The sequence below is a fragment of the Natator depressus genome, chromosome 9 (genome assembly GCF_965152275.1).
Source record: "Natator depressus isolate rNatDep1 chromosome 9, rNatDep2.hap1, whole genome shotgun sequence".
Classification (NCBI taxonomy): Eukaryota; Metazoa; Chordata; order Testudines; family Cheloniidae; genus Natator; species Natator depressus.
The window spans coordinates 43,086,619-43,111,484 of NC_134242.1; the positions used below are offsets into that span (position 1 = coordinate 43,086,619).

The 24,866-nt window shown below is 40.4% G+C and overlaps 1 protein-coding gene across 3 annotated transcripts in view; it reads left to right on the plus strand.

The window, feature by feature from the left end:
- The window catches only part of LOC141994034 (glypican-5-like), a 596,673-nt gene that overhangs the window by 207,971 nt on the left and 363,836 nt on the right, over positions 1–24,866 (plus strand). For all 3 annotated transcript variants that reach the window (XM_074963988.1, XM_074963987.1, XM_074963989.1), the window contains exon 4: positions 19,502–19,635. In XM_074963988.1, coding sequence (XP_074820089.1) covers positions 19,502–19,635 — 134 coding nt within the window. The remainder of the gene's footprint in view (positions 1–19,501; positions 19,636–24,866) is intronic.

A 24,866-nucleotide genomic window follows, 5' to 3' on the forward strand; every position in this document is an offset into this window, starting at 1 on the left:
TGGTACCTGAGCACCTCACTAACATGAACAGATTTTAGGTAGGAAACACATCCCCATTTTACAGATGGGGAATTGAGGCACAGAGGGCTTGATCCTGCACCATTGACTTCAATGGGAGCTGAATCAGGCTCTTAGAGGTTAAGTGGTGTGCTTTAAGGTCACACAGAATGGCTGTGGTTAAGCCAGGAAGTGGAAATAAGATCTTCTTCTAAGTCCCAATCTATACCCACAAGAGCATTCTTCCTTGCAAGTCTATGTTCCCCTCTACGCAGTACATATCTGACATATATCTTGTTCTCCACAGTTTGCTGGGGGCCTATCTAGCTCTTCTGTAGGCTCAACACGTTTACTTTGCCTCTTTGTAAATGATTGTGCTTTGTGTAATGTGTTTACTGCATGCCTGGTTGCTGATGCATAATCAATGCCTCTCAAAACTATTGACACACATTTAACATGTTACCAGAGCTGGTGGCTCATACCCTGTCAATTTTCACTGAAATGTTCTAATAATTATTGAATTTTTATACCTTTTTTGGGGGGGCGGGGGAACTATCACTAGTTCTTGGGAAGGACTGAGACACGCATGTAACTTTAACATACTTTCACTATTGACTTGGTGCCTGATTTCAATAGGACTATTCACATGTTTAAAGTTATGCAAGTGCTTTGCTGGATTGGGGTCTAAAAGCATTTTTCTGAGGTATGATTTACTCCCAAAGATATACATCTAATTTTTAAGTCCAACATTAATTTTTTTTATAACCTCTAACTCCGAAACAGCCTGTCTGATTTGCATCACATTTTCCGCAACAGTTTTTCTCGGCTTTTTGACTAAGCATGAGAATTTTCAGGTCAAAAGGAAGAGTCTCCCTTCCCCCAACCCCTGTGCACAACTTTACCAGAAATTGGCCAGACAAGTACATGAATGGACTTAAGAAATGTCACAGTGTGCTACCAGTGAAGAAATGGTTTATAGACCGAGAAATAATGACAGGACTTCTTGGCTAGATACAATGGTGTGAAGTGGACCCTTTTGTTGTTTTTGTTTTAACAAAGAATGGGTCAGAGATAGAGCTTGGAATGGAATAGACCTGACAGTCACAACTATGGAGCCACAGTCATGGCTCCATAATAAACATTTTCCTTCCTTGTTTCCTGCTCTGTTGGTTTTCATACTATTTCTTTCTTCTGCCACCAAACTTTGCCATACTAATAGCAGTGCCTTATAGCACTTCCAGCACAATCAATCAGAGTTCTGCAGGAAGCAGACAATTTAACAAGACACCTCTGTTAGCCTGTTTTTTTTTAACCCTGGGTTTCTAAGATTAAAGTAGGAAAAATACACAAAAATGCCTTTTGCTTAATATATTACCAGGGCGAGCTTTTGCATGACAAAGTCTAAAGGTACACTATTACAAATTAAAGGTCTGATCTATAGTTCAGGTTTTAACAGCAATATTATATCCCTTTTTGTTCATTTGTCTAGCAAGTGTATCAACTATTAAAGAGAAGGTCAAGCAAGATAAGGTAGACGATCAGAGATCCCTAAACAACAGCAGAAGCTGGGAGGAGAAGACAGGGATGGATCTTTCCACAGTTGCCCTAATCTGTACACTGCCCCTGTCCATGATGGGATACAGGGCTAGATGGACCATTTGTCTGACTCAGGATGGCTGTTCATATGTTCTTACCAGATTATTTAACAAACAATAACAATCCCAAACTAGAAGAATTCTCTCACCACATATAGAGTTATGACTTCCGGTTAGGAATGGGAGCTGCCAGGACACGTACATTTGGAAACCAGAAGACTGATCCAAAGCCAATGTTTTCATTGACTTTATTCCAAAAGAGGTAAGGCTTTATTTTTTGTGCCATGGCCCAAACCTCTTCTAATGAAGTCAATGACACAACTCCCATTGACAACAATGGGAGTAGGATCAGGCTGGCAGTAAAGAAAGTAAAAGAGTGCTTTCTTTGCTCCTTTGTCGCCAATACAAGGACAGTACATTGGAAGAGAAACAGTACATTTTGTTTAGGAGAAACTAGAGGAATCTTAGAATTAGCTTTAGAATACATTAAAAACAACGAGGAGTCCTTGTGGCACCTTAGAGACTAACAAATAAGTTGCCTTACCAAGTGTGAGGTCAGTCTACCGAGACAATTCAATTAACAGTAAGATACCAAGGGAGGAAACTCTGCCGTGTACATTGGCCAAACCGGTCAGTCTCTATGCAAAAGAATAAATGGACACAAATCTGACATCAGGAATTATAACATTCAAAACCAGTAGGAGAACACTTCAATCTCCCTGGTCACTCAGTAACACCTAAAAGTGGCAATTCTTCAACAAAAAAACCTTCAAAAACAGACTCCAACATGAAACTGCAGAACTGGAATTAATTTGCAAACTGGACACCATCAAATTAGGCCTGAATAAAGACAGGGAGTGGTTGGTCATTACAAAACCTAAACCTAATTCCCCCTATACTAATTTCCCCTTACTGTTACTCACACCTTTTTGTCAACTGTTTGAAATAGGCCACTCTCATTACCACTACGAAACTGATATTTCCTCCCTTGGTATCGTACTGTTAATTGAATTGTCTCATTAGACTGACCTCACACTTAGTAAGGCAACTCCCATCTTTTCGTGTATTTATACCTGCTCCTGTATTTTCCACTCCATGCATCTGATGAAGTGGGTTCTAGCCCATGAAAGCTTATGCCCAAATACATTTGTTAGTCTCTAAGGTGCCACAAGGACTCCTCGTTGTTTTTGCTGATACAGACTAACACAGCTACCACTCTGAAACCTTTAGAATACATTGTATCTTGTCACCACTTTAGAAATAGCTTGTAAGTATATTCACCACCAGCTGTATTTCAGCTGTGCTCTGCTTCTCCACATTAATGTTGTATGTTGTTATAATACCTCTGACAGTTCTTGAGTAAGTTCTGCTGTCAATAGTGTTACCCTAAAATTGCTTAATTTGTGTTCAAACAAAATAAAAGCAGGAAGAAACTTGCTAAATATGTCGCCTGCTGTCAGCAAGGAGTAGTAATTGAAAAAAAAAAATGATTTCATAGAAAAAAAAACCTAACAAATGTCTCAATAGTTCTTTTTTATTGTGTTTCCAAGTTTTCTATGAAAGAGGAATCACACTGACATTCTTTTGAGGGAGCTGAGAACTTATTGTTATTGACATGTTTATTTAGCAATAGCAAAATGTTCTAGGTTTATTTCAGCTAATTTGGTGTCTAAGCTTAATATCGCAGCTTCTTTACCTCCTGCACAAATTGTTTTTACTAGGCAGTGTTCATGACACCTGGTGGAACAGAGGGTTTAGGGATTGGTACTTTGTGTCTTTCAGTGGCTCTCAACCAGCGGTACACATACCCCAGGGGGAACGTAGAGGTCTTCCAACGGGGACATCAACTCATCTAGATATTTGCCTGGTTTTGCAACAAGCTACATAAAAAGCACTAGTGCAGTCAGTACAAACTAAAATTTCTCACTGACAATCACTTGTTTATACTGCACTATATACTATACACTGAAATGTAAATATATTTATATTCCAATCAATGTATTTTATAGTGGTATGGTAAAAACGAGAAAGTCAGCAATTTTTCAGTAATAGTGTACTGTGACACTTGTATTTTTATGTCTGATTTTGTAAGCAAGTAGTTTTTAAGTGAAGTGAAACTTGGGGGGTAGGCAAGAAAAATCAGACTCCTGAAAGGGTTCCAGTGTGAGAGCTGAAAGGTGCCTTATTTGAGCTCATCAGCAGACCAATGTATAATTCCTCTTGCAAATATGGCAATCACGGGAGGATTGTAGGTGCTCACAATAGTGCTGTTCTGTCTTCAGTTGGCTTAAGGAAAAAGGGTTATGTCAAACAAAAGAAAGGTCAGAGTCTGCCTTTTAATGTGTACCACGTGGTGAGGCCTTTCTTGGGACATTTATAGTAGGACGCTTTGATCTGATTTCTGTGGAGAAGGTTGCAGCACCCTTTTAACAGGTTACTGTATTGGCTTCCAGGGTGTCATTTGACCCCACTGGGGATGACGAGGGCAGTTCTTTCCTTGTGAGACTCCCTCTCATCAGAGTTTAGCTCCCATTTCCTCTGACCAGTAGACATGACTAGCATCTCTTCTGTTGATCCTGAGGGAGATTTCCTTCTGCCAGGAATCTCGTTAATCTGTGGTCGGCTATTTAAGAGAGATGATCTGGCCGCACTTAGCTCAAGTAAGTTGATTTATAGAGTGAATTGTATTATAATAACATAATTTACTTCATAGGATGTACTATGTTTATTCATTTGCGTCAGTGCATCAATATAGAGATAAAGTATTATCAAAGTTTTTTTACTGCATTATCTGATATGTTGGCCTTAAATGTAGGGCCAGATCCTCAGCTGGAGATCAATTGACGTGGTTTACGTGGAGTTCTGCTGATTTACACCAGGTGAAGACTTGGCCAAAGTGGACATTTTGAATATGATGTTGTATAATTCAGCACAGATTTATGATGATCTGATTCTGGGCAAAGTTAGGAATGTAGAAATGCCTTGTAAACCTTTGCATTGTATATCTTCACTGGGGATACACAACTGGATTTCATTCTCTAGAGGCACCTGTGATTTAATCTTGAGAAACACAAATAGTCATTTCAAATCAAACCAGAAGGGAGTCCCTTGCAGGTTATACAAACCATTCTGAGAGGTGTGACAGGTCGGACCCCCCTTCTGGGATGACAGCTGGGTTTTCACTGATCCTCTCCTGCTCGACCAGCCTGGGTTCCCTCTCCCTGCTTTGCTGAATTAGGCTCTCTGGCCTCTTGTAGCACACATACAGGTAGGGCCACACCCCGCTGCAGACACAGACTGAAGTCCGCTCTGTGTGAGAGGACTCTCCCAGCACTCACGTGCACACCCCTTTTCGGAGATAAACCCAAAATAATGTGTCTTGCACTGTATAGAAAAATCTGCACAGCGCGATCTCCTAAAAATCTGTCCTCTTCCTCAATGTGAAGAGATATGTGCATGACCTCTTGCCCTCCTCCCCCAGTTAGAAATTACATAAACTGGGTTTAATAATAAACAAAATAAGTTTATTAACTACAAAAGGTAGATTTTAAGTGATTAAAGGGATAGCAAACAGAACACAGCAGATTACCTTAGTAAATAAACAAAAGCCACAAATTGATCTTAACACACTAGATAGGTAGGTTACAAATTAACAAATTCTCAACCTGAGTGATAGACAGGCTGCAAGATTCTTAAGGCACAAGTTGCCTTGGCTTTCCCAGGTTTTCTTACACAGGCTAAAAATCCTTATAGCCTGGGTCCATCACTTCCCACAGTTCAGTCTTTGTTCCTCAGGTGATTTCAGGTGTGTTGTTGTAGGGAGAGTGAGGTCCCCTCATGTTATCATTGTCCCTCTTTTATATCTTCCCCTCACTTGCTGGAAAGCTTTTTTGCTGTGATCTGGGTCCAACAGTTTCCATTGGGTAGTGCTATCTCTGAGAGGTTTCTGTTGCACACAGTTCCTGGGGTAATCCTTGTGCTTGTGTGCATTTCTTCAATAAGCCACTAACATTGTTTGGCCTCATCCAATGTAGCACATTTGAAATACAGAGACATGGTCGCTATTCCCAGCTTCAGATACAAAAATGATACATGCATACAAATTAGATAAACACATTCAGTAAACTATAACCTTTCCAATGATATCTTACAAGTCCCATCTTGCAGAAAGTATATCTTAGTTATGTCATATTCATATCATAACCATATTTCCATACAGAATGTGAGGTGTAACATCACAAGGGGCATTTTCAGTTATCTATAGTTTTACAAAACAAGAAAAAGTACAGGGTGATAGTGTTGTTACAGTGACACTAATGTAACGAATGAGCAGTAGTTCTCATTATAAGCTCCACTGGGTGCAGTGTGTGTAGAGAGAGACATACATTCAGCTAAACCAATTTCAAAGCTTGAAGGTGATAGCAAGTTGTACAAAAGCAGATAACAATTAACACAGTAATATGCAGACAGTGAAAGTAATGCAAGTCAAGGAGTGAGCTAGCAAACCCCGCTCCAAGTGCCATTGCTTATCGCCTTCAGTTAGGTGTATTGTATAGCACTGAGCATGTTGCTGATGCTTAATGAATAATTCTCACGAGGACGTTCTGGATGCCAGACCTAAAAAGTGGTGACAAGGTGCATTAATTTAGAGGCATCTTTGGACTAACTGGTGTAACACCATTGGCATCAGTCTTGCCAGTGAAATAACGGGCTTGTCTACCCTCATAACCAAATGCAAATTGGCATAGGCTTTGATGGCATCCACAATGTGTGGGTGTGTTTCGCACAGAAAATTAAGCAAATATTGAAACTTTCGCTTCTAAATCACCTTTGGGTCAAATCCAGATCAGGTTCACAATGAGCCGTTATAAATGGTTAACTGTTTATGTGCGAAGTTGGTGGCTGCAGTCCACTTATCTGATTCACAGAAATCACAACTGCAATTGTCACTAATTGGCACCCTTGTTGGTGGTCCCAGAAAGGCCAAGAAATGAACAACAGTGAAGACTCAACCATAAAGGTTTCACATTCAAATTAGTGTTTCTGAGACCATGTGGGTAAGCTTTTACTGGTACTGTCCAAGCTGCAGCTGTTCTGTAGATAAATACAGGAATTTAAGTCTCCAGGTCTCATTGAAAGAGCTACCAAAAACAAGCCTCAGGGAAAGGGAAATATAAGTGTATTTTAATATCAGAAAACATCTTGCATGTAAATAAACTGCCCAGCTTCCCAGTGGTGATTTCTGGGTCAAATCAATAAGGTATTAGTATGACAGGGCTCTAACCCCAGCATAATTGCAGGAAACCATCCTTAATATACTTATACTCTATCAGTAACAAGGAGCCTAAATTTAGAACCAGATTCTCTCTGAATTAGTCACTTTTGAGGGGTATCTTACTCTTCAAGTGGGTCCATTGTTTTCCATGGACTAGATTGGAAACGCTTTGCTCACATCGATGGGCAGTTAGTACCATGACTAGTCCATTGAAGTTAATGGGACTGATCACGTGGGTGTGGGATCAGACATTTGATGGAGGAGTTCACAGTCTGACTCACTGAAATCAATGGACCTACTTGAGAACTAAGATACTATGCAACATGAGTAAGTGTGGTAGAACCAGAGGCTTATCTATATGGGGAATTATAGCAGTGTAGTTAAACTAGGTAGGTACACTGATATAACTTCTTTGTGTGGGCACTTTTATTCTGGAATAAGAGTGGCTTTTTTCATTTTCACTTAAACCCCTTCCAAAGTCACAGAATCTAAACTGGGAAGAGATACTGAATTAGAACTGTCCATGTGGGGAATTATACTGATTTAACCATAGCAGTTTCAATTCATACCTTTTTATACCTGTATAACTTTCCAAGCAGACAAGCCCTATGAGTATGTGCGTGTGTTTCTGATTTTAGTTTTTAAAAGTTCTGCAGTATGCATTTTATTTTTCTTGAGAGCACTTTACTCTAATACAGTTACTAGACTGGCCTGTTGGAAGAACAAGCTTTTATGAATTTTTATCATATTAATATTTAAGTTTGGCATGCTAGGAGAAACTTCAGTAATATTTTTTAAAAGCTTTTCATTTCACAATGAAAATGAATAATAAAAACACCATGTACCATTACATTTCTGGTTTAATGAAATTAATTTCAAAAGTGATAAAAGGAAATCAAATTAAACTGAAATCTCTTAATAGATTTATTCTTATGTTAACTTTAGAAAATTATCTAATTTTTTGGAGAGCTTTTAAAGTGATTCACTTGGATTGATTCCCAATAGAATTCCCTTTCATTACTAGATTATTGTAATTAATAATAAAATTAGGCTTATCCTTTCCAGGTTGTCAATATCTAAGCACAAATGTCACCACTAACAAGGACTGACTGTCAGAAATGATCAGTACGTGATCTTAGGTGTATTAGTAGGGGGAAATCAATCATTGTCCTCTTCTGGTACTGGCATATTGTTTTATTTTTATAATAGATAACTATTTATCAGTCAGGGTTAGTGAATAGCAATGTGGGTTTTTTTTTAAATCACTAAAGATATGCTGAAAAGCTAACCAGTGAAATGTGTGCATTCAGATTGCTTTGTAAGTTGTTTGATACACTGATCTATGTGCAATTTGAAAAGCAAATGAAGAAAAAAAGAATTGACTGTCAGATTACATGAAGTGCCATAAAAATATTTTTGTTTAGATGAATGTGCCTTTACCAGCCCACAGTTTTGCTGTTGAAAAGGCAGAATAATATACAGCTGGTTTCTTAAATGTTCATATAAATAGGTGTCTCAGTGACTTTACATGAAATTTCCAAAATATATGCTCCCGTCTAAGGCCCAATTCAGCAAACTATCCCTACTCAATGAAGAATACGAGTATGAGCTGCACTTTCAGTATATGTTTTTAAATCCGAAATCAATGGGACTTCAGTTGCATTCAAGCATGTCCAAAACTGCTTTGCTTAAATTCTCTCCCAAATCACTATGGGGTAAATTTTGCATTCCTTATTTGAGCAAAATACCTGTGGAAGATGTTGGGAATTTTGCTAAAGTAGCAACTGCAGAATCTGACCCACTGTTTGTGTATGAAAGGCCAGCATGTCATGGAGCATGTGTCTGTTCTGCCATAGAAAAGACATGCAAAGGAAAACAATATATATTCACATAAGCCTAAAAAGCCCAGCAGGGCATTTACTTTTAATAAGCAATTTCATGGCTGATTTGCAAACTATGCTTTGCTGTCATACTTTGCAAAGTGCTCATCTTTTCCAATAAATAGACTAGCTTCAAAGCTTGACCCTTTTGTTCAAAAAGGAAGATATATTAAACCTTTTTGCATAGATGGACAGAGTCATTACATGATACTTTCCACATAGATATCCAGAAACATAACTTGACCTCAAAATGCATCAGGTTAAACTGTTATATATACTGTTTATATATATATACACTGTAATAGAGTTCATTAAAGTTTTCACTTTTCATTAGAGTTCATTAAATAATTATTCACAGAGAAGTTCTAAATATTTGAAACCAGTCCCTTTGGAGTTCATGGAGCTTGCATTTCTTGTGCAAGGTTTCATATTCGTGAATATTGCAACTAAACTGGGCACTGACTTTTCTCCCCATTATCTCTATATCTGTAAAAATTTCAGTGCCACTTTTTGCAAAACATTTTTGAGTTTCAAGATGGATTAGTTAGCACTGGTCACAATGCTATTGGTTCTGATTCCCTGACTGGCTGAGCCTGTCCCATGCAGTTAGGAGCATCACCGGAGGTTATTTTGGCTCTGTTTTGCTAACGGAGAGGCAATAGTTAGTTTACAGTTTGTGAACTTGAAATAATAATAAGACTTTGTCTTTTAATTTTTCTAATTCAAACAGTTTAGGAAATGCTCAATTATTGTTTGATAGGCTAGATTTGCCCAGTCTATTACTGGATCCTACAAGGCAATTTCCTTCCTAATGTCTCTTCTCTTGAATCTGTGTAATTAATAGTTTCCTAGTACATCTGTCATAGGGTTGAGGTCTAACTAGCCACTGCTTTCATTTAATCTTCCCATAACCTTAAAGGAAATGACTGCCTGAAGTTACTGCCCTGTTTTTAGCTAGAGAAGTTAGTTGTGCTTTCTTGATTTACTGATAATGTTCCAGTATTTTGAGATTGTAAATAACACACATTTATTATGATTTCATTTTATATATTGGACATAGTCCCTTGAGAGGAAGACAAGGAGCTTGGATTGTAAGCCTGGGGCATCTTTGTGACCCTAACAGCATCCCAGTGCAAGAGGGCAAGGGGCTCACTGGCATCTGCTAGTGAGTTTCAGCTGGCCTGACCAGTTCATTAATGTCATAAACTGTATCAGATATATAACATGTAAGGAATCATTGGAAAACTAACAACACGCTGATCATTAATATTCTTGCATGGTGTGTGTATGCTAAATGCCCAAGGGACCATACAAATATGAAGGAAATGCAGAATTAAAATGTGTTTACCAGACAAGCCTGGGTAGTGGGTAAACAGGTTTCTCCCAGACAAAGGACAAGCCAATGCCTCCCGCCACATGTCATCAGAGTTGATTAGCAATCACATGTCAAGTGGCAATTTATTTACATCGGAGATGGCAGGAACAGATCAATTTGCATTCAGCAGACCCCAGGGAAGAAGAAACCAACATGGAACTTCCTTCACTACCAGACTCCATGTCTCCTTCTTCGCAGCTTGAATTAACTTTATTTTGGGGGGTAACTTCCAGAAGAATCCATTTTAAAGGTTCCCTGGACTATAGAAGAGGTCCCTCGTTTTCTTTGACCTAGGAAGAAAAGGGGAACCGGCACCCTGTACTTTGGTGGTAGACTGAGAGACAATTGGCCATGCTGGGCAAAGTTTGATTGATGAGAGAAACCATTTTAAAGGCTTGTACCTTGCTAGATTTGGACTTTTAGATGCATGTTTTCACTTTTATTTGCTTGCAGCCATCTCCACCTTTATTTTTTTTTATTTGGCATCACTTAGCCTAGTTCCTGTTGTTAATAAACTTGTTTTATTTTATTCTAAACCAACCTAGTGCTGTGTTTGAATCGAAATGATTGTTAACTCCAGTTAATGTGGCAAGCTGCTGGATGCTGACTCTTTAAAGGAGCAAAGGAACCTTAGTATTCCTCTGAATGGCCCAGGAAAGGGCTGGATATGGCAGAGATCATGGTTTTGGGGCAATTTGGACAGGGAGTATGTTGGGGTCACTTGGTCAGTAGTAACCAAGGCTAGTGGGTACCAGAGTGTGGCTGGGGTGTAACAAGCCAGCTGCTAGCTCCATGCTGTGAGCCACAGCAGCACAGCATTGAAGGCACTTAGGGTTACAGAGCACGCAATGACATGGGCCCTCACTGGTCTGGATTGCATTCCAGAATGTGACAGCCTCCCAAGACATTTTGCCTTCACACCTTAGACACCTGACACCCAAAAGCTTACAGTAGATCTCACTTGCCAAACATTAGTAAGAGGACTGAGGACCAAACAGGGAGCTAGAGCCTAAGGCAAAAGTTTCCCTGAGCAGCAAGGTACTGACTGAAGAGCAGTCTGCCAGTCTGTTAGCAGCCAGGAGGAGACTTTGGGTGATGGGAAAAGTATCTTATGCCTCTGGATTTTCTCAGGGTCAGTGGTTCTGTTGCTCTGAGTACAGAGCACCAAAATATTGCTGTCACCCATACAGGCCCTTTTCAGTGAATGGGGTTCAGTGAGTATGAGTCAGGGGAGGATTTAGCATCAAATAATCCAATTATTGTGAGATTTAAAACAGCCTCTGGTTGGTGTTAGCCCTCTCAGTAATATGGCATTTTGTTGTTGTTTGCTAGGAAGGAAGGGAAATTAATAGAAGAGTATCACGTACAAAGGACTGTTTCAAGAGCATAATCATCTCTTTTGTCTTGATTTCCCCCATCTGTTTATTGTATCCACCAATTATCTCTTCTCTTAAAATTAGATTGTAAGCTTTTCAGTGGAGGGACTTTGTTGTTTGCTAGCGCAATGGGGCCCTGATCCCTGACTGCAGCCTCTAGACACTACCACAATGCAAATAATTAACAATTAAAATAATCCCACAGTAAACATATACATTAACAGCCAATTTCTTCCCTGTAAAATTTATAGATATGCTTTTCTTTTTTTCAAAAACGGACTGATTGTTTTTAATGACTTGTTGATAATGGATCAAATTTAAAGGGCACATTTGTTCTGTAGAATTTTAAATGTCTGCTTCTGTGTTGTTTAAATCTTTGCAATGTAGAAAAAAGCTAGATGATAGGGAAAAAGTTGTTTTCGTTTTTACTTCAATTTTTTTCCACAGTGAAACTCAGGATGAAAAATGTTAAGCACTTTGTTACAGTTGTTACTATTATGTATTTCTATTACAATAGCACCCATAGGCTCCAACAGAGGTTTTGAGAGGCATTGCACAGACACATACTAAGAGGCTGTCTCTGCCCCAAAGAGTTTACATGCTAAATAAACAAGGCAGAGAGATTGACTTGACCAAGGTCACATAATTGGTCAGTAGCACAGGTGGGAATGGCTTCTGACTCCCAGCCCATTGCCGTACCTATAGGACCCTGCTGCCTCCTGAGAGATATAATAATAGAACTACGTTATTACCTCCAGATCAACAGTTACCCTTCAGGGGAGCTGGCAGGTCATTTACTGAATGAGCTTTTGTTATAGAAGTGCAGTCATTTAATTTAATTAAAATAATTTCCTCATACAAACTGTGGACTAAATATTGTTCTTACTCGGGCAAAATTTCCATAGAGGTGAATGACCATATTGCATAGGAACATAGGAATTGCCATAGTTGATCAGACCCGTGATCTATCTAGTCTAATATCCTAGTGGCCAGAACCAGATGTTACCAAAAAAAGTGAAAGAAACTCTATAATGGACTATTATGGAATAATTTGCCAGAGGGGAAGTTGCTTCTGCTGGCTTATGCCTTGGAGCATATGGGTTTGTATCCCTTATTTTAAAAAAAAGAAATTCTATCTAATATAACAGTCGATGTTCTCATTATCCATATAGATGTATAATGCTTTTTAGTTCTAAGCTCTTGACCTCAATGATATCTAGTGGCAATGAGTTCCACAATTAAATTATGCATTTAGTTACGACATGTCACCTCTCCCCTGGGTTCAGTTTTGCCATCTGTAAAATAGGGATAATGATACCAACCTCCTTTGTAAAGTGCTTTGAGATTTACTTATGAAAAACATTATTGAAGAGGTAGGTGTTATCATTATTACTGCATAAAAATACATTTTGTTTTATAAGTTTTAAATGTTACTTTCAGTTTCATTGCATGTCTTCCTGTTCTTGTATTAGGAGAAAAGCACTGGCTCATCTGTCTCCTCCTATTCATCTTCTCTGTAGACTAAACAGCTGCAATATTTTCAATCTCTCTTTATCTGGAAGTCTTTTTTTGTACCTCTAATATCTTTTGTCACTCATTTCAGAAATCCCCTCTGTTTTTGCCTATATCCTTAATTAAAACTAGTCCTCAATTTTTTGGTTCCCCAACCTAGATGCTCTAAAAGGCTCTGATTTTCAGAGAGTTCTGAGCAACCACCCTGTGAAACTCAAGCTGTTTTAAAGTGCCTCAAATTCAGCTTGAAAAAAATTGAAGTACTCAAAATCATGACTCATATTTGCAAATCTTGGCTAGTGGGATCAGAGCCGATTACAGTATTCCTGGTGAGGGCATACCAATAATTTATATAAACCATTGTAATTTTCAATATTATTTTCTATCCCATTCCTTATCCACCCTACATTTCGTTTGCTTCTTACATTTTTTTTATCTCCGCTTCATATTGAGCGGTGGTTTTCATTAGCTGAGCTGTCCACAATGTCCTGTTCCTGAGAAGTCATAATGAGTAAAGGCTTGCAGGATTTGGCTCTAGCTTACCTAAAGTCAAAATGGATCTCACACATCACTTTTGAAGGGAGAATAATATTTTAACCTGCAATTCAGATAAAGCTGAATGTCTTTATGAATTGTTAGCACATGTGGGGTGGGGCACTCGCTGTTGTTTCTGAGACAAGTTTAGGATTCTGTGTCAGGCACCATCGGAGTAGCAGAGAGAGAAATAGATATAGTGATTGGGTGTGGGCAAGACAAGCAAGGCAATGTTTAGGTGGAAAAAAACAACTGAGGGTCTTGAGCCAATCAATAACCTCTGAGTCAGCTTGGGAAGAGGTGGTGGAATCTCCATCCTTAGAGGTTTTTAAGGCTTGACAAAGCCTTGGCTGGGATGATTTAGTTGGTGCTGGTCCTGCTTTGAGCAGGTGTTTGGACTAGGTCAGTGGTTCTCAAACTAGGGCTGCCGCTTGTTCAGGGAAAGCCCCTGGCAGGCCGAGCCGGTTTGTTTACTGGCCGCGTCCGCAGGTTCGGCCGATCGCGGCTCCCACTGGCCATGGTTCACCGCTCCAAGCCAGTGGGGGCTGCAGAAATGGTGGCCAGCACATCCTTCGGCCCGTGCCACTTCCCACAGCCCCTATTGGCCTGGAGCGGCGAACCGCGGTCAGTGGGAGCCACGATCGGCCAAACCTGCGGACGTGGCAGGTAAACAAACCGGTCCGGCCCACCAGGGGCTTTCCCTGAACAAGCAGCGGCTCTAGTTTGATAACCACTGGACTAGATGACCTCCTGAGGTCTCTTCCAACCCTAATCTTCTATGATTCTATGACCTCCGAGGAGCCCAATGTGAAAAGAGTAACTCTACCCTTAGTTTACCCATGTGGCCATACTAGACAAAACTGCTCTTGTTTACACCTGGGTAACCCCCTGGAAGTTTTGAAGTTTGTCAGGGTAGGTGCTGGACTTGATTTCGCTGGGGCTGCGTGGCTACAGATAAAGGCAGAAAGTTGTTTGAAGGGACACAAGGGCTTTAATAGTAACTCCAGTACTAACCACATGACAATCTCGTATTTTAAAATTTCAAACCTTCCCTCTGTAGAATCAGAGAACATTGTGTTCTGAAATGGGGAAAAGGTCTCCTGATTTAGGGAAATAATATTCCCTCCAAGTCTAGAATGGCATGACATTTTCTCCTTGTTTGATTATATTAAGTATATTAAATATGACCTAAATTTTTAAGGTTGCTCAAGCTGAGAGAGTTCAAAGGATTTTGAATGACATTTTTTTTCAATTTATTTTTGTTAAGCCTTTGCAATAATTGTAAATAATCACTCTTATAAAGGACAAATGGCAGGGGTCAAGTAATCCTTCATGTACATGAGTGTATGTTTCTGTGCTAAGGAAAATCCACAAAAGAAAACGCAAGAGAGACACTTAGATCAAAATTTAGCTAACATTTATCAGAGAAACTAGGATTTAACAGTCCTTGGCATTTAAAGCAAAAAGCCCAAGAAAAATACATGGCATCATAAAACATTATTGATATTCAGGTGGCAACAGCTTATCAGGAATACCAGCTTCTCAATGTAGTTCTTCACCTTTAGAAAATAGGGTTCGGTTTTTATTTTTATTATTATTAAAATGAGACAATAGGAACGGCTTAGCACTATCATAGGTGATAAAGAGACATAACCTTTCATCTATTAGTAACCGAAGTTTGGCTGGCTTAATGCTGAGGCCTGGAAATTTAAAGAAGCAAATTTGAAAGATTAGGTTGTTAATAGTCTGTGTTGATTATGGGATTATTTTAGAAATATCTGAGGTAACTGAAAAATTAGTTGTGCAAAATCCCAAACTTGCTTTATTCTCCAGCCTTACTGATGATTGATTTTTATTGTAAGTGTTGCCAACTCTTGCGATTTTATCCCATCCCACAAAATTTGATGTTTTCTTTAAAGATCCTGCTCCTAGAGTCAGGTAATTAGTGGGTTTGGGGTTTTTTTAAGCATACAAGCTCTCCCAATCCCCTCCATGTTTCTAGCCCTCATAGTGGAAGAGAAGAGCCTGAAATTATGAAACCTAAAGTCTTAAAAACCAGAAAGCAAATATAAAGATTTTTTATTTGTTTTAGAATCTAATTTTTAAGCCAATCTCATGATATTTTATAAATTGAGTTTGGCAATAATGTTGTGTGTTGTGAAACTGACAACAGAGAATTAAGCTCTCAACTTTTTTAGCCTCTTTAACAGAAAAAATCATCTCTAGCAGTAAATTTCAGGTATCCTAAAACCTGAATATGTCTGTTTTTAAATTTTTTTTAATGTTTAAATTTTTAAATTTTTTTTAATGGTTTTTTATTTACACTTGTTATCTTAGAGTTAGAGCAGGGGTCGGCAACCTTTTAGAAGTGGTGTGCTGAGTCTTCATTTATTCACTTTAATTTAAGGTTTCGCGTGCCAATAATACTTTTTACAGAAAACCTCAAAGAAAGATTTTTTTTTCAACTGAAATTTCACAGGGGAAAAATTTCAGTTTTCCCATGAATTCTGCTCATTAGTTAAGAAGTGCCTTAAAACTAATCCACATCAGAGACTTGATTTGGAAGGTCTAATTTTTAAAGCCAGTGGCTCCTAGCTCTTCTGATGTAGTATAATTAGAGAGGTGTTTGCAGTAGCTTGTACTGGGATGTTGGAATATTGCAATGTGTGAGACATATGAGGTGCAGAGCAAAGGATGCAAGAAACACTTTGCCAGAATGTGACTCAGCTGCTTTTACACCCATCTGCCCAGTCTCCTATAGGTTTAAATGGGATTTTTGGTTTATGTTTTCAATTATGTGGTTTTAATCATGGGTGGTGTGGACAAAGTGAATAAGGAAAAGTTATTTACTTGTTCCCATAATATAAGAAGTAGGGGCCACCAAATGAAATTAATGGGCAGCAGGTTTAAAACAAATAAAAGGAAGTTCTTCTTCACACAGCGCACAGTCAACCTCTGGAACTCCTTGCCTGGGGAGGTTGTGAAGGCTAGGACTATAACAGGGTTTAAAAGAGAACTGGATAAATTCATGGAGGTTAAGTCCATTAATGGCTAGGATGGGTAGGGAATGGTGTCCCTAGCCTCTGTTTGTCAGAGGGTGGAGATGGATGGCAGGAGAGAGATCACTTGATCATTACCTGTTAGGTTCACGCCCTCTGGGGCACCTGGCATTGGCCACTGTCAGTAGACAGGATACTGGGCTGGATGGACCTTTGGTCTGACCCAGTATGGCCATTCTTATGTTCTTATGTGCTCTCAAAGGTTTGGAAGAGACTGAAATAAAATATTTCATTCACAAAGCTCTGCCTTGAGCGTATTTAAAGATATGCCCCTCGTGCGGTGAGACCAAAGCATATGCCACTGCTGAGCCGGGTGCATGGCTCCACCTCCCGCTACCGTGTGAAATGTTAGGATTAATCCAATGCATTTAAATCAGATTGCCATAATATAAATTCACTGCGATACGTTACACTGGAATAGGCAGTAACTCGTATTCCTAGCACTGTTGGTCAGCATCTTGCATGTGGCCTCCCAAGTGTTCATTTTCAATATCTACAGTGTGCCTACTTCTCAATTGAAAGTGTCCCTTTGGCTTACGTAGGAGTAACTTTCCTGGAGTGAGTAAACGGAGGTGGATTTATCTGTACTGCACCTGTGCTGAGGAGAGAGAGAGACATAGCTCACTGGAGTGAAGAGATGAAAGAGAGAATATTTGAAGTCATCCATGTTCAGGAATGCTCAGCAAGTGGCAGAAAGAAAGACATGGCTCAGTAGGGTTTTTATAAGTGCAGTAGAATGCACAGTACAGCAAGAATCCAAATACTCAAATGGCATAAGCAAGGAGACAGAGGCAGTGGCTCCCAATATCAAATTAAATACTATGCTGGATGATGGATTTTTTTGTATTGCTTTTGATGTATTTTTAAAGTTTTTAATGTAGAAATAAATATTGAATGATGATAATTTTCACCTTATAAAATGAGGACTGTTGCCCTATTATTAATAGTTATCTGTACTACAGTATTGAAGGGTATTAGTGTGCTAACATGCAGGGGCAGTACCTGGACCCCAGTACACAAGGAGTTAACACCAACTTCACTTTCCCCTCCCCTTGGAAAATCCTCCTGGGGAGGGCTGCTGAAAAAAGAGCAGAGGTGAATGTTTATGGGTCTGCCTGGGAGCTGAGTGATTCCATTTTGCTTATGGAAACATGCACTGAATTTTATCAACAGAGATTTTCTTCTGCTGATTCCTACTTGTTCAGTCCTCCTGTGACACCCCCAGCATACACTGGTGTTGTGTTCACAGCATATACACAGATAAGTTAGTTAAAAACAGAAATATTCTTGCTGGAAGGCTACAATGTAATACTGCTTTTTTTCTTAGAAATCAGAACAATATTGCACAAGAACCCCAAACAGAGGACAAAAACAGGCTGCTCCCTAAGGCAGAGAGACACAAGTCACCCCATCTTGCTTTAATTGGCTCTCTTCAAACTGACTCTGCTTGCATGCACCACACTTTGCAAGCAGGACTGGTATCTGCCCCTGCTTCCCCTTCCACACTCTTAAAGTGATAGCTTCCAATTCCAACACAGTCCTCCTTCCTGGAAGAAGCTAGTTCACAATAAGCAGTTTAATTTGCGTGAAATTCAGATGTTGGCTATTTTAATTAGGAGGGAATAATTTAGGGACCAAAAAATATATGCAGACTAAAACTTTGAAACTCGAGTGCCCAATAGAGCCTAGGCACTGAACTGAGAACCTGTGGCAGCTGTGAGGGCTCACTAAAAGTAAGGCTGCCTTTACTTAAGTCTCTAAATGTGGATTTAGGTGTCTAACTTTAGGTACCCAGATTTGGAAATTTGTCCATAAATCCCAGACAAACCTTAGTTAAGACTGAGTTACTATTAGAAATAGCGCCCTTAAAAATTATGTTAACAGAACGCTGTGCAGCAGTTAAAAGAAACAAAATGTTTAAAAGTCAGGAAATTCAGTGAAGGTTCATTACCACCCTTAACTCTGACCCCTGTATCTCACCCTATGCCAGTTGCATTTTCTTTATGGGCCACAGGCATTGCTAGACCCACCTACATCCCGTGTCTTGACTGGTAAACGACATCTGTGTATGGACTAGATGCTCAATCCTCCCCCAGTTCAACCAGCAGTTCTGAACACAGACACCAACATCCTACTTCTTATGATCTCATACAGGCCAGAGGCACAACCCACCCTCCACACATCCTTCTGCTACAGACTAGAGCCAACATAATTTTGCACCTTAAATTTTAAAGCCCAATAAGGTCTGAAGACCCCAATTTTACCCCATCCGCCCTCCTGATTCAGGCTAGAAAAGCTTCTGTAACTAGCCTGTTCACCCTCCAAATAAGGGTCTGAGCATCCAGATACAGGCCAGAGATCCACCTTACTCCATACACCTTATAACTTCTGGCCAGATTGCCAGGTAAAGACAAGTGGGTGTGGAAACACTTTCTTCAGCCCCTGTCCTATAGAAAGGCCCCACACCAATGTGTAGTTCCTGCTAGGCAGCTTTCTTATGCCCGCTGTCCACACACATTGCACTTCAGGTTGGTCACCAAGTGAAGTGAAATTGTGATGTACGAAAAGGGGATTGAGGCTCACTCTTGGAGTCCATCTCCAGGTGTGGCACAGTTGGGACACTGCATGATGTCCTAGTAGCTGGTAAATTGTCGGTAGCAATCATCTATGTCATGCCTGTTGACATTAACACTCTAGTGCAGGGGTTTGATCCCAAGAAAACAAGGATCCATCTGCCCCGGACAGCCTGCCCCAGACAGCCTCTTGTGATGTGGTGCAGAGATTCCCTCATACGCAACGTGAGCCAAAAGGGACAAACTTGCTTCTGTGCTATTTAGTCTGCTTTTTACTTCAAACAACACAATTACATTTGTTTTTTCTCCTCCTTCTTTGTTACAGGTTGACAAAGTGTGTGGACAGCCCCAAGAAAGAGAAGCAAAACCTTCACCAGATAATATAGTGCAAGCAAAGGACATGGCTGAAACCCAGGCTCTCACGATGGCTCACTCTGCTAATCTAAACAATAAAAGGAGGTAACCCTACGTGAAAGATATCTCTAAGTGCATTGAAATAAACCTTATTCCTCATAGTTTGCATTAACTATTTCTCATGCAGGAGTGTTTAAACCCAATTCTGTCCTCTGATATCCACCCACAACAGTCTTAGGCTTTCCTCGGAGGTGGTGCTAGTCCATTGGGGGCCCTAAACTGGAATCTTGTTGGGATTCCCCACACAAAACACATAATAAAAAGCAAATAAGGGTGCCCCTTGAGCTGCTTGGGGGCCTAAGGAATTGCTTAGTCTGTTTAGGCCTAGCGCTGGCTCTAGCTTTCCTGGTAGTTGCGTAGATGTATTTGAGGGAATAACTGGTCCCTGTAGTGCTTTCCAGTTGAAGCCTGACAGTATTTCTTGCAGGCCAGTCCTGATGTCATTAATCAGTATTGACTCAGTCTTTAATTTGGCAAACTCTTATCGTAAACAATGGGAGCTTTGCCAGAGTAAAAACTGGGTTACTTCAGGACATTGCCCTGTAGGAGTCCATTTGCTCCTGGCCTTTAAGGACAATTGATATTGGGATGGATCATCCATGGGATGGGCTGCATGTGGGGAGAAGGGGGGGATTTCCATGATGCAGCCTTACTCCCCTTTTCTGTAGTGGAGGAAAGAATTTGGCATACACATTCCTCTCCCAGTTGATTAGGCAGTGGGCTTCTGGTGAATTTTCAGGGATTGAGCAAGGCCAGGTCCATCTGCGTGTAGGCCCTGTGCCTCCACGTTGGCTCCAGCCTTCCAGCCACCTGTCAGTGCAGCTACAAAGTAGCTGTGCTACCAAGGTGTCCCTCTGCCATGGTTCTCGTGTGCCTAAATTATGTGGTGGGGAAGAGGGAATTTTGTGATGTGCATCCTCTCTGGCCCCTCACCGGCCTACACACTACTGCCCCCGAGTTGCCTGGTCTTCACCCCCTTGCCGACGTGAACCTTAGATTAGGGTTTGGGTGGGGACGGAGGATGTGCCACAGAAGGGGGCGTGTCTCTCTGTGGAGTGTCTCTTCCATGTGTGGCTTAGGGAAGCTGATCCTACCCAGGGTACGTTTAAGTGAATTTCAGTGCCAGTTTACAAGAGAATTCCAATTACTTATTACTGGCTAAATTAAATCCTGCTATGTCAGTATAAATCGGGAATAATTTCGCTGAAGTTAGTGGAGATGGGTCTGGATTTACACTGGTGTAACTGAGAGCAGAGTTTGGCTTTATTCCACTTGAGTGCCTGCCTAGATGAGTTCAGGCTGTAAGATTTGTACCCATATCTATTTTGATTTTTTCCAAACCTATGTGCATTATGAAACCCAAATACACTGTCTTAAAAAAGAAAAAAGAAAAAAAGTTGTGACTACAGCATACTTATCTATCACATTCTTCTTCAGATTGAAACCAAAGCACAACAACTTGTGCTGGTGTTTGGGGCTAACTGATTTTCATTGTGCAAGCTGCATGAGATGTAAAAAAGCAAGCAGCATGGCTGGTAAAAAGTAAATTAGATTTTAAAAATTCCGTGGTAATAATCTGAAGTATAAACTGAAATACAGTTAACAGAATTTGTTTTTTAAATGTACTGGTCTGGTTCTGTCCCTGACGAGATCTATCTCACTATCTTCACTCAGAATTGCATTTTTAGCAGAATTGGCCTATGAGCCAGATCCTGAGCTGGTATAAATGAGCAATGGGTCACACCAATTTATACAGCTGAGGATCTGGCCCTGAGACTTTTAATTAATCAGAGAACAGCCCTTTGATATTTATTACTATAGATACAAAAGAAAATATAATAAAACTAATATGCTACTAATTATAAAATGTTGCCAAAAGCTGGTGTATGCATCATAACATCAGCTGAGCTGAGCACATCCTTACATTTCGCTGATTAGTGTGATGTGTTATGGAAATGTAGTGAGAAAGGTGTGATGAAGAACCAGCATACTAGGAGTTAACGTATGAGCTGGTGTTGGTAAATATATGGGGGATGGACTTCATCTTTCCAAGACCTGTGGGAAAACAGGTTGCGTAAAGTTTTTGCTTTGCTTTTGGAAATAACTGGAGAGCTATAAATATTGAGAAATATACAGTGATGGACTTACTATTCTTCATCTGTCATTTAATCGCATATGTTATCAATAAAAAGCAATTTTAGCTCATATAAAATTTTATAACTGATGTATGAAATCCTGAGTGCAGTGAGTTATGTTAAAATATATTTAGACAGGCAGATATCTTAACTGTTATGGAGAATCTAGTTTATGAGATTCATTAATCATAATGCTATGTGGTGCCATGACTTCTGGAAATTTAAAATACAAGGAGCAAGATTTTCAGTTGTGTATCTAGGTACTAACATGGCCCCAGAACAGGCCACAGTAAATAGTGGATTTTATCAAGACCCTGGGAGGTGGGGAAGTATTAGCCCTACTTTACAGAAAGGAAACTGAAGAACTGGCTAGATAGAGTGATTTGCTGAGCCAGGAATAGGACCCAGGTCTCCCAAGTCCCAGTCTATTGCTCAGCAAACGAGACTATCCTTCCTACTCATCCTGAATTCAATGGAGATACACCAGTGTACATCAGCTGTAGATCAGGCCTTTGCAGAATGATTCCAAGTTCAAAGAGAAGAATTAGTGTGGTTTACCATGTTTCTTTTCCCAATACACTGAGGGAATCACAGTGATCTGTGCTACAGCTCCTAATCAGACAGCCTGTATTTAAAAAAAATAGAGAGAGAGCGCATCGAGCAGTTGTTTGCCTAGCCCACTATTCTGTAGTAAGCTCCACATGGGCACAGGGCTCCATCTACGCAGAGCCATATAAAGAATCATGGCCGGAATCATGAACATCTTGATTTTCAAAAGATGCTGTGCAGCTGCACCACACACTCACTTCAGTGGGAGCTGAGGGTGCTCAGCACCTTTGAAAATCAGGCCATACAATGATGAATGACTAGCGGATTGAATGAACCTTTTTCCCCCTCTGCGTTCCTCTGAGACAATTACTTATCAGCCTAGCTGCTCTGCTTTTCCATTCTCGTTCTGATAGGATCTGGTTGGGAGCAGGACCTTCTCAGTTCAGCGTTCCTTTTCATGGAACTCCCAGGCCTCGGGTGCTGTCCTCTCCTTGCTGCTTTATGATCCCCGAAGGGGCCCTCTTGTCCAGTGAAATCCCTTGCTACGCTGTTCAGTGAATCTGTGACCATTTAAATTTAAGTTCCCTTTCCCCAGCTCTGGATATTTTCTCCCTCTTTCCCCATAAACTCCTCTTTTGTTTTTGTGTGCCCCATCTTCTTTCGTTTGTTCAGGGGAGTGACTCTCTCTGCTTTGTTCTGTCTCTAGCTCCTCCTTTCTCATGCTCTACAGAGCTAGAAGCAGAACAGTGAGTTACCCTGCTCATCAGCCATGACCGGTTGCTTATTGGTTGTCCCCGTAACTTGCTCATGTTGAGAGAAGAGGGTCAGTGGGGATTCTGTGCTGCCGTGGCTCTCTTAATTCAAACACATGCTGGTCCATGATTCTTCCCTCTCTCCACTGCAGCCCAGGGCCTGTTCCCGCTCTCTCCCTCCCACAGGGACTAATTCTGTGTAGCCTGTAACCTGCACACATCCTCTGTACTGATTCTTTTGCTTTCAATCCCACCACGACCTAAGCCTCGGCATGCAGACACACACACACAGCCACTTCCTCTTCCTTGGGATTTCCCTATGACCAGTAAAGCAATCTACATTACATCAGTATGATACCTCTGGCTAAATAATAGGGGCCACACCACTTACACTATGTCAAGGTGAAAATAGCAAGTTTTATTGATATGGGTTTGACTTAGTGTTCCAAAGAGAGGTTTTCCAACAGAGTATCTACTGAAACTGCCTCAGATGCATAGAAAGTCCTGAAGACAAATATGTACAATGTGGCAATCAAGAGCTTTGGAAAGAATACTAAAAAAAGTCTGGTGGTTTGTAGACCACTTGGAGATACTGCTGCCACTCGATGAGAGGAAAAGATCACCTGCAAAAGTCTGCTCCTACTACTGATTCACTCAACAACACAAAAGAAGCTCGTAAGGTTGTTGAAATAGTTTCTAGGAGGTGTGCTCAAGAATTTTGGCTGGGTCTCTATGACGGCATCCAACAGGCGGCTGATGCAGGTGACAGTAGATGGTTATATGAGGGCATTAGAAAGTCCATTTGTCCGATAAAGAGCAAGACAGCTCCGCTGAAAGATCTGGACGGCAATAGCTTAGCTGATAAAGGGAAGCAACTGGAGAGGTGGATTGAGCACCATGGAATGATATACTCAAGGGAGTCTGTAGTAGACCAACGTGTGTTAGCGGAAGTGCCTGGCTTTGAAGTTATGACTTTGCTGGATGCCAAATCTACTCTAGAGGAACTTGAACAAAACATCAAAAAGATTCCCAGCCACAAAGCTTCAGGATCTGACTTGTTTACCTGCTGAAATCTATAAATGTGCAAACAAATACTTGCTGCAAAGATTGCACAAGGTACTGCTACTCTATTGGAAGGAAGAAACTGTTCTGCAAGATTTTAAGGATGCTCGCTTCATCCAACTCTATAAAATTAAAGGAGCCAGAAGTTATTGTAATAACCACAGAGGTATATCTCTTCTTAACATTGTGGGGAAAATCTTAAGCTGTATTCTTTTACCTAGACTTCAAACTTTAGCTGAGAGAATCTCTCCTGAGAGCCAGTGTGGCTTCAGTTTGGGAAGGTCCACCATAGACATGGTCGTCTCTGTAAGACAACTGCAAGAAAAGTTCAGAGAGAAGCGCATTCCACTGTACAGGGCTTTTATAGATTTAACAAAAGCCTTTGACATGGTTAGTTGGTTAGGGCTTCAGAGTGTTCTGACGAAGCTTATATAATGAAATCCTTACACAGTGGCATGAAGGCAACTTTAATGTATGAAAACCAAAAGTCTGACTCGTTTAACATCAATAATGGAGTGAAGCAGGGTTGAATATGAGCTTCTACGTTGTTTAATATTTACTTTTCTTTCCTGCTTCCACATGCATTCTGTGACGCTCAAGAGGGTGTCTATCTTAGCACTAGACATGATGGAGGTTTGTGGCTCACAATGTTTATGCCCTACAACATCTTATTACCAAGTTCTCTGATTCATGCAAAATCTTTGGGCTAGCACTAAGCTTGTAGAAGGCTATCATACACCAAAGCTCTTCAGAACGAGTTCCAGATATCACCTTCGAT